At 41.6% G+C, this 16,444-nt stretch overlaps 2 protein-coding genes across 4 annotated transcripts in view; both read left to right on the forward strand.

The window, feature by feature from the left end:
• The first annotated feature begins 422 nt into the window (after positions 1–422).
• On the forward strand, positions 423–12,240 carry SLC25A30 (solute carrier family 25 member 30). Of its 3 annotated transcripts, XM_077781393.1 has the most exons (11): positions 424–507; positions 1,089–1,178; positions 3,182–3,260; positions 4,789–4,936; positions 5,552–5,646; positions 5,913–5,998; positions 7,186–7,285; positions 8,149–8,269; positions 8,783–8,921; positions 9,777–9,857; positions 10,623–12,240. In XM_077781393.1, exons 2-11 carry the CDS (start codon positions 1,158–1,160, stop codon positions 10,662–10,664), a joined length of 912 nt encoding a protein of 303 aa, XP_077637519.1. In that variant the 5' UTR covers positions 424–507; positions 1,089–1,157; the 3' UTR covers positions 10,665–12,240. The 3 variants fall into 3 exon arrangements, with proteins under 3 accessions (XP_077637520.1, XP_077637519.1, XP_077637521.1); XM_077781394.1 differs by lacking the exon at positions 1,089–1,178 and having other exon boundaries at positions 423–507; XM_077781395.1 differs by lacking the exons at positions 424–507; positions 1,089–1,178; positions 3,182–3,260 and adding an exon at positions 3,274–3,460.
• Positions 12,241–13,437: 1,197 nt separating this feature from the next.
• COG3 (component of oligomeric golgi complex 3) overlaps positions 13,438–16,444 on the forward strand; it is a 29,172-nt gene continuing 26,165 nt past the window's right edge. The window contains exons 1-3 of the mRNA XM_021528457.2: positions 13,438–13,620; positions 15,449–15,595; positions 16,122–16,183. Of these exons, the coding sequence (XP_021384132.2) occupies positions 13,453–13,620; positions 15,449–15,595; positions 16,122–16,183 (377 nt within the window). The 5' untranslated portion in view covers positions 13,438–13,452. The remainder of the gene's footprint in view (positions 13,621–15,448; positions 15,596–16,121; positions 16,184–16,444) is intronic.

The following is a 16,444-nucleotide window of genomic DNA, read 5'->3' on the forward strand; positions in this document are numbered from 1 at the left end:
AAATAAAGGTCCCTGTGCCGCTTCAGGAAAGCTCAGCCCGGGTACTGCTGCGGTGTCGCTGGCGCCCATAGGATCGTAAACCGAGGGGCAAAATCATTGTGTCTCCTGGAGAGGAGAAACTCTAAGGGCCGAGTGACCTGCTCGTTAATCGGGGAGCGCTGAAACACCCGACACAGCCACTCCATTCTCCCAGGGCAGGAATGCTAATGGAAAATGCCGGCCTGCCCCGCCAGCCCTCCAAGGCCAGTGGCAAGGAGACACCTCTGACTGCAAGGTCAGCGTGGTTAATCTTTTCCCGGATAATTACAGCCGGCTCGGCGCCCCGTTTAAACCAACCGCGGCTTTGCATCCGCCCTTTCCACACCCCGCTCCTGGCTCGGCCCCTCGGGCCAGCCCGCCCCGGGGCGGAGCCCCGCGTTCCCCAAAAGCGGCCGCGGGGAGCGGCGCTGGGATTGGGGAGCGGCGGGGTAGGCACGGCCGGACGCGGGGCTCGGGCAGGGCTCGGTGGTGAGTAGGGAGGTGGCAGTGGCTGCTGCTGCCGCCCTCAGGTCTTGGAGGGTGGGAGACCATTTTTCTTCCGTAGTAGTAGTTGTTGCCACCTTAGACCGGAATCCGTTTTAAATAGTTAAAGCTCCTATAAGCTCGAGTGTATTGTGTGCTTAATACGTCAGCGATGTTTTCAACCAATATGTAATTCGATGTGAGACTTTTCAAGCCTGTTCCCCGTCGGGGAAATACCAAGTTATTTAAGTGATTTGTTCTTTCATGGAACCCAGGCTTTTGTGTTTAGTCCAGTCATGCTGTGGTTAAAAAAAAAAAAGATTCTCTTCTGACCTCTGCAGAAAGTGTGTGGATGAATCTCTGTATTAATTCAACCCAATGTTCGTTAGGGTCGAGTATCTCCTCTGTCATCGTTGAGGTTTAGGGTATGGCAACATATATTTTGTAAAGACAGTATCTTTCTAGTAAAAGTGGAGACCTTAATTTTTTCTATAATGATGGCTGAATTCTCTTTTTAAGTAGTTTCCCATTCACTCAGCTGATACGGATTTGTTCTGAGGAGACACTTATTATTTTCATTGATATAGGGAAGAAGTTTTGACTAAGAAGCAAACCAAGAATTCGGAGTATAAGTGGGAAATGAGGCACCTGAGGTCATGGGGCGAAACTACTGGCTGGTGTGTGTTTTTGATTTTTTTTTTTTTTCTGAGAAAAACTCTCCCTCTTTGCTTTATCTTTTTCTTCTTCATACTTCTTCCTAAAGTATGGAAATCTTGAAGAAGAGGGCTGGAGGTTAGAAGTGGAAAGATTCATATGGCTAGTTTAGCATACTGGCAGGAGATGAGACTTGAAAGCCTTTCAGATGTACAGATCTTGACCTTCACTGTGGGACCTGTCAAAGGAAGAGTGTACTATAAAGTTCTTGCATTAGGATATCCTATTTATATATTGAAGCTTCAACTAATATTTGTAAATCTGTGTGCAAACTGAAAACTTTATTTGACCATGCTCAGCATTACATAGAAAAAGTGAGTAGCCTTCATTGCCTAGGCAGAGTGAAATATAAAACAAATAGAAAAAGGATCTATTTTCATTTTATTCCTGTTATGGTATTTGTGATAGATGAAAATTTGTTTTAATATGTTGGGGGTCTTAACTATCAGTTTTGATTAATTTCTCAGGGATGAAGATCAGGTGTGTAGCAGATAGTGGGCAAACTGAGCTTGGCTTTGTCTCTGCTAAGTAAATGATCTGCCATTAATCAGGGCAGAACAGGATTATGAGGAACTTGGAGCTGGAACTGGCCTCCCTCTGATACAGTGGCTCTCCCTCCATGTGGCTCTGCCTCCTATGTATTGAAAAGCTGGCACAGTCTAAACCTGTGTGTCCAGACTTCTGTACTGCACTCTTTTTGACAGTATAGTGGGGGTAACTTAGTTGCCTTGTCCTCTTTTTTTTTTTTTTTTTTTTAATGATGTTCTTTGCAGTAGTCTAAAGAATAAGATGGATTTCTGCACATGTAGGTGTTGAGTATGTGGAATTTTGTGATTTTAGCTTCTTTCTTTGTCTTGTATCTCAAAAGACTCAGGTAACTCATAATGAAATAAAGATGATTAAAAGAAAACTAGAGCTGCAGGAAGTGTTCAGGCCTTCTGAGTGTCAGCAGCTCTGAAAATTCATTTAGGTGCTGGGTTATTGGCATTTCTAGAGGAAGTGACTAAAGAAGGTTCAGCTGTACAAAAGGCTGGGCTAAGTAATGGGTGTATTTGTGATATTTTCCAGTTAGGCACTACAGGTGATAAAGCAGGGAAGAATAACATGGAGTGTAAGTGCCAAGGGAAGTATTTTCAAGTACAGTTTTCCCCTAAAATTAATTGGTGAAAATAACTGTAGAATGCAATGTTTAGGGGGATATTATAGAAAATGGGGAATGAAAACTATTTGTATTGTGAGAAAGGGGAAAAAATAAGATGTTGAGAAATGTGCTTGCTTTTAGGAAGGGCAATCTTGTGTTGGCTGGACTAGTTTGGTTTTAAAGTTCTTGTCTCTTTTCTAATATAACTGGATTACTTTAACATTGTGCAAAGCATATGCTATAGTTAATGATGGATTGTGGTTACTTTGTCAAATTTGCTAACTGATACAATTTTCATGTTACATTGACATAATTTTCATGTAACATTCAAGAATGAATATTGTGAATACTGGTAGCAGAAATGGGTCTGAATGGAAGCAAAATGGTGTATGCTCCCTTATTTTCTGTCCAAGTGTACCAGCTTAGCTCATGTTAGATCTTGGTGGTAACTGGAAAAAAGGAAGTTCTGTAATGACTGCAGGATGTAGTCAGACTAGTTCAGCTTAGTAAAAATCCTTGGAGGCTATTCAGTGCTATGTTCCTTAGCAGTATGCCTGGGAGATAACCTGCTTTAACCTTTCATGGTGAGGAGAGTGGTGGCCCAAATACATAACAAACACTGATTTGAACCCAGATGCCTTTCTGTGGTATTCCTGTCTTTCTTCTGATTGTCAAAAGTATTACATGTTTTTGTTTTTTTTTTTCCTCTTTACTCGTGTTTGAAAGGCCCATTTTAATTGGACCAGGCACAAAGTTTTTACTAAGTGTTAGCATGTATATTTTTGACATGTACTTACAATAGTGTTAAATCTTCCTCTTTTACAGAAAGAGGAACCAATAATGCCAGCATTGAACTGGAAGCCCTTTATCTATGGAGGTTTAGCATCAATCACTGCAGAATGTGGTAAATGTTTGCTTTAATTGTTGACATGATTTTCTTTACTTGGATGGTCTCTATGTCAAACAAGTCTGGTTCCATGCTGCCGATGACACAGTGGTATATGGTGGTCTGCAGCAGAGTTTTTTTGCTTAATGCTGACTGAAGAGTTGCTCTTATCTCTGTTGCAATGTCAGAGCACTTGTGTCTGTAAACGCTTATCCCTGGTGAGTCTTGTTTTTTATACATATTTTGCCTTTGTGTTTTGTTATTTGGTGTTTGTTTGATCTGTTCCTAGGCAATAGTCATAAGTAGATACAGCTTCTGCTTTGCTGCAGTAGATCAGTTATGCTCTTAATTTGTAGGTTTTTCTCTTAGCTTTACTGAATATCTATGTTGCAGTGTAAATAATCTTTTCTTGAATGTAAATGGTTGCTTAGATTTGAACACTTAAATTCAGTAGTGACCAATACAGAATAGTTGCTGTAGTGAGACAGTGCATTTGATGTTTTAGGCCTCCTCTAAAGGCAGACCTTAAATTTCAACATCATTGTAAAGTTGTATATGAAAATAAAGGAAATCCGGATTTTCATTGTAGCAGGGTGTGTGGTGAGCTTGCATGAAAGGTCTGTCTAGTAAAGTAGAGGCAGTATAAGATTACACTTAAATCTACTATTTTGATTTCATAGAGTAGTTTGGGTTGGAAGGCCATCTGGTCCAACCCCTTTGCTTTAAGCAGGGACATCTTCAATTAGATCAGGTTGCTCAAAGCCTTGTCCAATCTGACTTTGAATGATTCCAGGGATGGGAAGGGTTTTTACTTAGGAAATTTGTACAAACTTGAGTTTGAAAACTGTCATTATTTGACTTGACTGAATATGGTTAATAATGCCAAAAGCTTTTAAGGAAGACATATAATGCATGAAAACTTTGCTTGTCTGGTAAGCCTCATTTAAACAGGTGTAGTTAATCCTGACTTCTGTTAGTACTTAGGTGAGTATGGAATGTTAAGGTGGTCCTTTTCCTAGATGGATACAGCTTCTGAACACTTTGATAAGGGGAGCATGGAGAATATGAATTGAACATAACACAGCAGTAGGCTACAGGAAAGCAGTAACAGAAATAGGCACTGCTGCTATTGCTTTTTCAGATACTAGGCCAGAATCTATATAGTGTGTCCTACAGAATTTATTTGCCTTCAGTGGCATCCTCTTCAAAGGTGTTGGTAAAATATATGTACAAACTAGGCGCTTGATTGGGATTGTAGGATCCTGTTCAGTGTGGCTGCTTAACAATAAGGCAATGCAGGGCTGCCTGAAAATACAGTGAGTGTGAACACAGGAGGTAGGCAGGGCCTCTGACAGGTCATTTGAAGAAACAGGGTGATAGAATGTGAATCACTTCTTCAAAAGAAAGTCTTGGTAAGAAAGGCTTCTTTCCCATGGGAGTACTTTTATATATTATGATATATAATAAATGTTACTGTTTCTTGTATGATGTCTGTTGCCTTTGGTTAGGTAGGTACTTCATTAATTTTCACTGATTTTCCTTTAAGGTACTTTCCCTATTGATCTGACCAAAACGCGTCTTCAGGTTCAAGGTCAAGTTAATGATGCCAAATATAAAGAGATCCGCTACCGTGGAATGGTGCATGCACTGGTCAGAATATGCAGAGAAGAAGGGTTGAAAGCCTTATACTGTGGGTAAGATTAACTGAGTTGCAGCAATGGTTTATGAACAGTCTGATGATAAAAGTATAAGCCCATTGTATGTGAATTTTTGGGTTTCGGGATTACAAAGTGTTTGGCTAGCCTTTATCTGTAAGTTGGAAGACCCAGGTTTCATACCTTCAGTGCTGCACACATTTAATGTTTAAAAAAATCCTCAAACAACAAAACCTAACTAAGCATTAGGTTATTCTCTACAGTGCTGCTATGGTTGTTCCATCTGTCAGAATTAAAACTGGATTTACCTTTGTCTATAAATGAGCATGATTTTCTTCAAAATGTGCAGGATGGTGGGGGGACTACATTTCAGACATTGCCAGCTATTTTATCGATTACAAGTTGAAGCATGGTCTAGTAGTAATAATTCCCTCACAGTCCATTCATGTTCTTGCAGGCTATATTAAAAAAAAAAAAAAAAACCACAAAAACCACAATCTAAAAAGCTCCAAAGCTTATTTTGTTTATAGTGTGTTTAAACCATTTATTTAAATGAACAAACCTTTCTTTGCTAGATATCTCTGCACTAGGAAGAACTTTCTGATGAGCTTTTGAGACCTTGAGCATAAACATTATTGCTGCTTGTTTTTACAGGATTGCACCTGCACTGCTACGACAAGCTTCATATGGAACCATAAAAATAGGCACTTACCAGAGCTTGAAAAGAATATTTGTTGAGCGTCCAGAAGGTGAGTGGTTATTTTCTATTTGATGACTGATTTGCTTGAAGCTGATTGTTTCCACTTGGTATCTTATGTTGCATTTGAACAAGTCTACTAAGACGACGTTCCTTATACCAGTTACAACAAAGTCAGTCAGCAAGGGTAACTCATCAGAGTAGGCTTTATGGGTTCTGTAACTGGCACTCTCTGGTTAAGTGAGGGGAAGCATCATCCTGTCCTAATGCATCTTAAGCTTTGTAAATCTGCAGCTAAAATCTTTGTTTGTGAAACAGATGAAACCCTCATGATTAATGTTCTGTGTGGCATTCTTTCGGGAGTAATCTCGTCATCTATTGCCAACCCTACCGATGTCTTAAAGGTAATTATGTAGAGCTTGTCTTCTTAGTTTTTGTTCTCTCCTGAAGTAAAAACAGTCTCCTGATGAATATAGGCTTTGTTTTGTAACCCTATTTATTCTCATCTCTTAACTTCGAAAGAATCAGTAACATCCCAAATTCTTGGAAGCTCCTTCTGGTCCATACTAATCATTTGGAAGTATGCATAAGGGAGGTGAAGGCTGGGGAGGTAGTTAGATCCACATATTTCTGAGTGTGAGGGGAGAATAACTTTGATGCTATTTGTGTGGAAGCCACAATGCATATTTAATCTGTACTTCTTGGTGACATTGTTGCACTTGTTTCTAGAGCTCAAAATAGGTGAAGATCAGTTCAGAGGCAAGAGTTCCAGTGAATGCTACTTCTACTGTATGGTTCCTTAACACTGTAGAGTGGCTTTGCAAACCTGTGTTCTAAAGAAATGGCATTCCAGCAGCAGTCATTTAAAGTGAATTAATGAAACAACGATCTCTTTAAGAATTTGTTAGCTTAACCACAGTCAGTTACTCGAGAGGGTTGATGGCATTTATCTTATAAAACTGGAGCTTGTGACTTACACAGCTGCTCCTAATGAAAAGAAAGTCAGTAAAACTATGTTCTGAAACTACTAAAAAGCTTAATCCTTCATAGTTCTAATGAGGTTACATAGTAACATTTCAAACATAATCTTGTATTTCAAATGTGACTTCAATTAATTACTTCCTAAAATTATGTCCACTTACCAAGTCACTTGTTGACAACTTGTATATGAAAGTTACCCTGACAGGTTCCTAAGAATGTTCTTATAAATCTACTGGGTTGAAGACCATGGTTCTCAGTTGCTGAAACATTAATCTTTTTAACCTTTCATTTCAACATGTTCCTGTGAGAACACTGTAAAGGACATCCTGCAGAACCCATCTGCCAGTCTTATCTAAATGGAGCAGTGTACCCATACAGAAATAGAAGTGACTTAATGCAGCTAAGAATTCTATCACATACTTCTTCAAAATTAGAAGCTGCATTTGGATAGTTAAGGCAAAAGATTGCACTATAGTTGTGGTAATGTCAGCTCTTGCTTTTGTATGCAAAGAGAAATTTGCTTTACTACTTGCAATTGTAACTTAATAGGTGAATCTAGTTTTATTTTTGTTGTATTAATCTTTTAATTGTATCTTCAAATGAATCTCAGATCAGAATGCAAGCTCAAGGTAGAACAATTCAAGGAGGAATGATGGGCAACTTCATACAGATCTACCAAAAGGAAGGCACTAAAGGATTATGGAAGGCAAGTTTTTTTAATGTATCTTACACTTCAGCTGTACTTCCTTATTCAATTTAATGCCATGTATTCCTACAGTGTTCTCAGCTGAAATATAGAGGATATAATGCCTGTCATTTGTCATGACTGCTTTCACTGCTAGTGTCTCAGTGCTTTTTGGTGAAGGACTACAGCCAGCCTTGTGTGAAGGATTAGCTGCCACTTAGGACAGGGAGGACAAATGTAGGGTTTAATTAGGGTGACTGGCTCTAGGAACAGCTCAACAATCCTTTGCATGACACCTCTCAATCTGTATGCTGTCTGTTTTAAAACATATGCTAAAGAATATTTGGAAGCAAAGGAGCTGCTGAGCATCCCTTCCAGCTCAGGAACTGTCATATTCAGTCTTACAGGTTGTCTCTTGGGCCAGTTATAGTCAATGACTGTACAACAACTGAAGAGCCAAAATGGACAATTGTTTTGAAACAGCTGGAAAATAGGAATGTTCTTCTATTAGTGTGCTTTTCTCACAAAGTTTCTTAAGGATGGACAAAACCTGGAGATCCTTACTTTGTCAGTTTTTCAGCTAGCAGCAAAGGAACACTGTTTTTGAAGTTTTAGCTGACTGTTGATGCAGGAATTGAGATGTTAGGCAGAGATAAAAAATAACAGATCTGAAGTTGCCATTCTGTGTGGAGAAGTGATTTATGTTATTTCAAATTTGTGGCTTTGGAGCACATACATTGAAGACTTGTATTAATTAGCCTTATTTGAATTTGCAATGTTCTTAACACATTTGTGGTGTCTTGCTTTGTATTAGAAGAGCTTGGCTTTTCTAACAGTGCACAAATGTTGACTTTAAACTTCAACTATATCCTTTCTTTTGTCAGGGAGTATCATTGACAGCACAGAGAGCTGCTATTGTTGTTGGAGTAGAGCTGCCAGTGTATGACCTTACCAAAAAGCACATAATTATGTCTGGACATATGGGAGATACAGTGTATACTCATTTCCTGTAAGTTTGTGTAAGTGGTTGTATAGCTCAAGATTAGTTAGTTCGTGCTACAGGGGAGAGGAATATTTTGATTTTTTTTCTATCATCTGTCTAGATGTGTATATATACATCTGATGGGTTTATAATTTTTTGTGTAATAGCATCTCAAATGGTAGCTTGGAAGCTAATTTGATTTAGCATTTGGATTTAGCTTTCTTTTGAAATGTGAAAATTTGTTTTGTGGGTGGTCTGAATAATTCAACTGTGCAAACTGAGGTTAGAAGAAATTTACAGTCAAATATTATTTCCTGGGGCATGAACATCTTTCCAAACATACTGTATATAAGGGCTGTATAGCAAATTTTCAAAATTGTTTTTATAGTAAATGAAAAGTAACTTTTTGCATCCATTACCTGATATAATTTTTTTAGTAGAAGAATTAAACAGTCATTATTACTATGTGTTTCCTGGGAAGGAGGAGTTCTTGTACATCTGTGGGGTAGATCAGGTTTCATTAAACTCTTCTTTTACTAGTTCCAGTTTTCTTTGTGGGTTAGCTGGAGCCCTTGCATCCAACCCAGTTGATGTTGTAAGAACACGCATGATGAATCAGAAAAGCCACAAACATGGGGGACACTCAGCCTACAAGGGCACTTTGGATTGCTTGTTACAGGTAAGTAGTTCATGTATCATCATAAATAGACTGCTGCCACCAGCCAGTGTTTTTGCTGTGGAGCTCAAAATTGTTCTGTTTTCCCTAATAACTTAGATATGCTTTCTGCCATAATATTTAAAAGGCCTATGCTGTCAGTAATGTACTCAAGTTTGAAAAGTACCTACTGTCTTGACAGAAAGACAGGAAGAAAGTGTCTGCTGTCAAACCTTACTTTATTTGGGTATTGGATGAGGAGAGAAGGGCTCTCAGCAGCACTCTCTCTTGCTCAACTTTCTACTATGTCAGGCAGACAGGAAGTTATAATTTCATAGGTTGGTCCTTGAAGAACAAGAATTTCTGAAACAGATGGTTTTCTATGTTACTTACTACATAATGGAAAGCCTAGTGCAGCTGGAGGCAAAACCAACCTCTGGTTTTGATTACTTTGATTTGGTTTCTGGAGTCTCTAACTTTGGTATGAGGTAGGACCATGATGGCCTTTTACATGGAAAAGAATGGATGGTCAGCTGTTGGTCAGCTGTTGCTGTTCAACTGTTGACTGAACAGTCCAAGTCACATTGTCCAGTGAAATTTTTTGAGGCCCATGAAGCAAATGAAATATTTCAAGGGGCTGCCAAATGCTAACTACAGGTTTATATGCAGCAAATTTCAAGGGGCTGCCAAATGTGAACTGCAAGTTTGTATCTAGTGAAATGTATTTCTTTGTCCTGTCAGACAATAAATTTAAATTAAGGGGGTGGCTTAGTCCTGTAACCTTGTCTGGTATAGTCTTGTTAGCTGACATGCTGTTTGGATTTCTCATTAAAAAAATTATGTAAGTGTGCTCTTATGTTTTTCTTTTTTTTTCCCTAGACATGGAAGAATGAAGGCTTTTTTGCCCTGTATAAAGGATTTTGGCCGAACTGGTTAAGACTTGGTCCTTGGAATATCATTGTATCCTTTACATAGGTGTGCAAAACTGCTAAATTAGCCATTCAACAGCAAGTATTGTTTTTTACAGAATTACTGTGTGGGAAGTGTCATATCAGCACAGATAGTCCCTTTTTTTATGAATGGAAAATTGTGCAGTTGACAGGTTTTTTTTTTAGTCAACTGCTTCCAGTCAGATTGAATTTGTGATTCATACAGAGTCAATACTAAAATATGGTCTTGCAGAATAATTTTCTGTTCTTCCAATTTCATACCTGTCCGTTTCCTTTGCTATGAGCCCAGTTTTAATCAAAGTTGACCAGGTGAATTAGGAATGGGGGCTATTTCCAGAGCTGGGGAAACTGTTGGCAGTTACTGATGCAATCTTTTTGTTTATCGTAGTCTCACAATTTTGGCTTTGTTTCAAGAGCCAGCTGATCAGAGCCCTGGGAAGTAGGTTGATAGAAATGTTTTTTACAATAAACAGACCTTCTTTAGCCCATCAAAGCTAGGTGATTAAAAACTCTTAAGGGGTTTTCCAGTATTGTCCTGCCTTCTCAGTCCTGAGTTTAACATCCTGAGGAAGATGGATGAGAAAGTATTTTCTATCACCAGCTTTTAAGCAAGTTTCATTGTTCTGCCTAGTATTGTGTAAAAATGTGGCCAACCCTGCAGCATGGCATAGAAAGGAACAAGGAATGGAACACAGTTGCAGCTAACCTTCAGTAGTAAAGTGACCACTTTTCACTGCATGAACAGGAAACAGTTTTCCTTAATAAGCTGTGCCAGTTCTTTCTGACATATGAACAGCTGAAGAAATTGGATGCCTGACATGCTGAGCTGCGTACAGAATTGTGTTAATGTACTGTCTGAGTTTAGAGCAACGTGCAAGCTGTCTTGAGTGTTTGCTCTTTGTCTGAGCTGCTGGCCAAAGGAAGAGGTCACTGCGAGACTGAATTAGAAGAACGTGGAAGTAATTTATTTCAAGGCAAGTTGGCTCCTGTAACCATGGCTTGTGCACATGATTCAGTGGATGATATGCCCTGTTTTTCAGACGGAACCAAACATGATGGAATACCTTCTGTCAACTGTTTCAGTGCTCTTGAACGTAAAGATCCGCAATGCAACCTTGTGCATCTGAGTCTCAAAGCACAGTGTTTCATAGAGTCAAAGAACAAGTTTTTTACTTCTGTATTTCCATAAAGGAAGGAAAAGAAAAATATTGCTGTAAAGGAAAAAAGTGTTTCTGTAAGGGAAGATAAGCAGAACCAAGGAGTTGGGCTTTTCTTGCTTTCAGAAATGTGTACAATTTAAATGTAATAGCTTAAAGCATCCGGGTAACTGGAAATGTCACAAGACATCTTTGCTGGCTTTCAGGTTGGCAAAATAACTACTGCAGCATAAAATCTGTTTCTGGTTTTGAAAGTTTCCTGTGTTTTAAGTCCTGAGGTGTCTACATAATTTTCTGGGAATAATCCAGCTTCATTAGCAAGTGTGGTTGCTACAGTTGACAGTTTTGCATAGCTTGAAGAAAGTTTTTTTTATTCCATGTATAATTTTTGATTTCAGCATAAGTACTTCTTCAACATATTCATATGGAAATTGCTAGTAGGAATGAAGTTCAAACAAGTTCATGCCCAGCTGCTGATCTTGCAGAGAAACTTTCCATGCTTCTTCCATCCTTGGGAAGAACTATTGGTTATTGGCTGTTTTACACTGAGCAGTCAGGCTCTGCCATGTGGGTGCCTATGTGGCAAGAACCAACCCCTCCAAAAGTGAATCTACTATAAAGACTGCTTTCCTCCTTTAAAAAGACACCCAAGTCCAGAACTAGTGAACACTTTCATGTACCAAAGATGCTCAAGTTGCTGTTACATGCAAGGAAACACTTGATGTAGAAATCAACCACAGCTTCTGTAAACATTACCTTTAGGCTTAAAGGTATATCAAAACTTTAGGGCCATTAACTCAATGGTTACATCAAGCTTTTAAGTGCTGTTGTTGAATTCCAGGAAAAAGGAGTATGTGAGATGCAAATCTTAGGATGGCTCCTCTATGTTTACAGAGGGCAGCAAAGCAGGATCCATAGATTTGGATTTTTGTGGCCTTGTGTTAATATTTTACATATTTTTGATAGAATCATGCATTCCACTTAAGTTTCATTATGATCTCAAAATAGCTATAATCACTTAATTACTAATTTTGAATTCACAAATAGATTTTTTTAAATGCACAAGGCACTTTCTTTCCTAAGGTAAAACATTTTCTATATATAGGGGTATGCTGATGTGCAGTGTTTCCCCTTACAACTGTTTCTATGCTTTAATAAAAAAAGTGTAAATATTTTTGTATGCTATGTAAACAAAGTATATGTTTGTCAAGCCTATTAAAAGCATTAAAATGTAAAGTGTGATGACTTAAACTGCTTTCAGTTCTGAAGTTTCAAATACTTCAAGTTGCTTAACAAAGGAAAGCTGCTGAATTGAACTGAATTGAACATTGCACTGTTCAATGTTATTGGTTATTTAGCCAAGGCATATTGAAGTGGCTTGTAGTAAAAAGATTGTGACTTGTGGCTGAATAACATGCACTGACCGCAGGTTTCTGCTGTTCTTTAGCATATCTTAAACAGCAAGACCATTTCCCCCAATGTTAGAGAAACTTTGGTCTGAAACAGATCAATCTTTTTTTTTTGGTAGCAACAGAGTAAGTTTATCACATGTGGAACCAGAGTGGATTTTTTGAGACTGTGTGTGACAGGAGAAGTGTCATGGATTAACTCTGAGGGGGATGAGGAATCTGCCAGTTTGGAGTGACAGGAACTGCACTGTGCCAGTAAATCTGTGGGGAAGCTGCAGAGGGCTAGATGGACTGGAATTGACTGCTCAGTCTCAAGGGCAGCAAAACAGTGAAACAGCGGTTCAGGATCTCAGCTGCAGCCATGAGCCGGCGTGTGCCAGGGGGCTGGGAGGTGAATGGCGCCCTGGGCCGGGGCAGTCACTGTCTGCCTGTGGAGCTGCGTTTCAAGTGTTGTGTCGGGAAGGATGCTGAGGTGCTGGAGTGTCTGCCTGGTGAGGGGTCTGGAGCACAAGTCCTGCGAGGAGGGGCTGGGAGAGCTGGAGATGTTCAGCCTGGGGCAAAGGAGGATCAGGAGGGGCCCTATCCCTTCTGGAGCTGCCTGGCAGGAGGGTGCGGCCAGGTGGGATTGGTCTCTTCTCCCCGGGAACCGGCGGCAGGAGAGCACAAAGACAGGTCTAGGTTGGCTAGTAGGGGCCGTTTCTTCTCAGAAAGGGTCACTGGGCATTGGAGCGGGCTGCCTAGGGCGGTGCTGAGGGAAGGCCTGGCGCGGCTCTCGGTGCCCGCCCGCAGCCGGCCCCGCCGCCGCGGGGCTCCTCCCGGCCGCCAGGGGGCGCCGTCCGCCCGCCGCCCTTCCTGGCGCGCTGTCCGCCCCGTGCCCGTGACGCCTCTGCCACGCGACGCGGCGCGGCGCGCTCCGAGCCTCCCCCGGAAGCGCCGCCCGCTCCCGGCGTTCCGCCGCGCTCCCGGCGTTCCGCCGCGCTCCGGGCGCCGCTCCCGGCCCGGCCCGGCCCGGCCCGGCCCGGCCCGTCCCGCCGGCAGCATGCTGGAGCCGCCGCCCGCGGAGCCGCCGCCCGCGGCCACGGACGTGCGGGACCGCCTCGCTCTCTGGGACCGCCGCCCGCAGCCCACCGCGCCGCTCAGCGACCGCCAGACCGACTCGGTGCTGGAGCTGAAGGCGGCGGCCGAGAACCCGCCGGTGCCTGCCGAGGTGAGGCGGCGGCGCTGCCCGGCCGCGGGGCGCAGGGCGGCAGCGGCCGCGGTGCCACGTCGCCAGGCGGGCGGGGTGAGGGCCCAGACCTGGGCTGCGGGGCCGCTCCGGGCCTCGGGGCTCCCAGCAGCGTTCTGGGTTTTTTCTGTTTTGCGTTCTGGGTCTCGCCCACAGCCCCTCCCCAGCCTCCCCGTCCCTCGGAGCCGCATGCCGCCCGCCCACCTGCCTGGCAGCCTTGGGAGCTTTCCCCTGACAAGCCACGGGCTTTCTCTGCCCCCCTCGCTGCTTTCCTCAGCGTTTGTTCTGCTGACGGTGGGGCTTTAGTCGTGGAGTTCAATTCTCTTGGTCCTCTTAAATTGATCCTTACCAATGCCTAGCTGCTGGCGCCAACGTTATTTCCTGGTACGAATTGCAGGCTCTCGACTGAGCTGAGGAAAGTCAGGAATAGGGGTAAAAAGTGTAATAATGTGTCAGCACCACAGAGGACATGGCCTCCCACGGTGTAAAATTCCGAACTCTGATAAGGTGATTATTTATGAACACTCCCTTGTCTGCAAAGGGAGGTGGAACACAATGCTTGCATTCCTAAGGTGCACTTTTCAGGAGAGAGTTTGTATTTGAACAGGATCGTAGTGTAAGATACAGTGCCATAAAATCAACAAAGCTTGCTCTCAGCAAATGTCTGAAAGCTCAGAACTGCAAAAGGGAGAATGTAAAGCAATTCCTTCCTCAAGTGCACCTGTTTCATTTAATCCTTCCTGGTTTCTTTTTTTTTTTTTTTGTGTGTGAACAGAATGCAAAAAGTAAATATTGGCAGGCATCCAAAGTGATTGTAGAAGGATGTCCTGCTATCAGAGGATGTTCTTACGGATCTAAACCAGCTTTGCAACAAGGCAGGTAGTCCGTTTGCCAGTGAGGACAACAGCAAAGCCAATACATTGAGTTCTTCAGAGAACTGGGACAGCGTTGTCTCAGCTGTCCTGAAACAGCAGGCTCTGGTGGGTTCACCTTTGCCTCTGTATTAGACACGAGAGAAACCCTGGCTGCCCTGCTGGGGCCAGCCTTGCTTTGGGGGGCGGGGTGGAGAGGTGTGTGGAAGTTGGACAATGAATGGCAATCTGTTTTTTCTCAAGTGGTTGAAATACTGATAGCTCTTTCTCTGTCAGACTAATATTACCAGGCAGGGAATATTTCACTAAGCAAGTTGTTTTCTAGATAGATACCAATTTGTAGCTAAGCAGTGTTTTCTGGTGTTACCCTGCTGATGTTCTCAGAAAACATACAATTCATAATAATGTAATTGAAGAGGGTGTTGTATTAGTTAGGTGTATATAACAGGATTTTTCTTCTTGCATTAATTTTTTTTCTATATAGGCTAATTAGTATTCTCTGGTCATACTTAAATACGACTTATCTCAAGTTAATTTTTCCCATGTTTTTTCTTGTTTAAACAAAATAATTGTGGCTAAAAATAAGTCCTGTTCAGCAGAACTGTTCTTTGTCTTCTAAATAAATTATGGCAGCAGTCTTGAATTTTAGTTTAATGTCTGGCAAAAATAACCTTACAGTTCCTGTGTGGTGTTTCTAAATGTATGGATGTTGTAGTTGTTGGTGTAATGGTTGGATTCAGTGATCTCAGAGGTTTTTTCTAAACTTAATGATTCAGTGATTATCATATTGATAGATAAAATGTCTGTTGCATTTTTTTCTTCAAAAGTAGATGCCTGTAATTTTCTCATCTTACTGCTTTGGATGGCTTTATAGTTGAGGTGCATATAGGAGTTTTCAGTGAGTTATCTGATCAAAGTTTGTGGTGGTTTGTGAGCAGCTGCCCATTGAGGACTTGTGCAGCCTGACGTCCCAGTCGCTGCCTGTTCTGCTGACAGCTGCCGTGCCAGAGTCCACAGAGGATGTCCTTCTGAAGGGATTTGCAACACTAGGGATGGAGAATGAAAGAATTGAAACAGCACAGCAGGTAAGGGAATGGCCTCCAAGATGCACTGATCTTCAGAGAATTCTGTTAGTTTGTGTGTCTCGCTTAGCTTTTGGTGGGTTTGCTAAACCTTTTGGGGAGTTTTCAAGATGCATAACGGGGAACTTTGGGGGAAAACAACACTGAAGTTTTAGCTCTGAAGTGACAGGTACTTTTTGCATTTGGAGTGGAATCTAACATGAGAATAAGGCACCCCTTCAAGAGAAACAGTGGTGTTTCTCTTGAAGTAGAAGAACCCCGACCATCTAATATGATACCCTTGTTCTTGTGCAAATAAAGCCAGATGAAATTCAGTCTTTACCATTTTAATGCAGTGAAGGAATTGAATGGAGTATTTCAGTTGGAAGAGACCCACAGTATGGAATTAGTTTCTTAGATTAATAACTGAATTCTGAAACAGCTCTGTTTTTAACAAAAGCTCATCTTCATTTCATAGATCATAGATTTGATTTTTTTTAATTGATTGCATGTGATACCTATATTGTTCACACCATAAAATCTCTTCTAGTTCTTCTCCTGGTTTGCTCAAGTGCAAACACAGATGGATCAAGATGAAGGTGCCAAGTATAGGTACGTGCTCTTCCTCAGTTCTTTTCACTATAAGCAGTTCCACCCTTGAAGGACTTCATCTTGTCCATTAACGTTACCACATGTTCACATTCATCTGGTGGGGAGTGGGGGAATGTGTTGGAGCAGCTGAGGCTTTCCAAGGCTGTGTGCCTCACTCCCAAAGGTCATTGTTCAGATGGCAGAGCAGTTAAAAAGGATGCAGATTTCCTTCTGAACTGCCCAGTATACTTAGGCAGATGGAAATTAGTTTCGGCTTACAGA

This window comes from Lonchura striata, chromosome 2 (genome assembly GCF_046129695.1).
Source record: "Lonchura striata isolate bLonStr1 chromosome 2, bLonStr1.mat, whole genome shotgun sequence".
Taxonomy (NCBI): domain Eukaryota; kingdom Metazoa; phylum Chordata; class Aves; order Passeriformes; family Estrildidae; genus Lonchura; species Lonchura striata.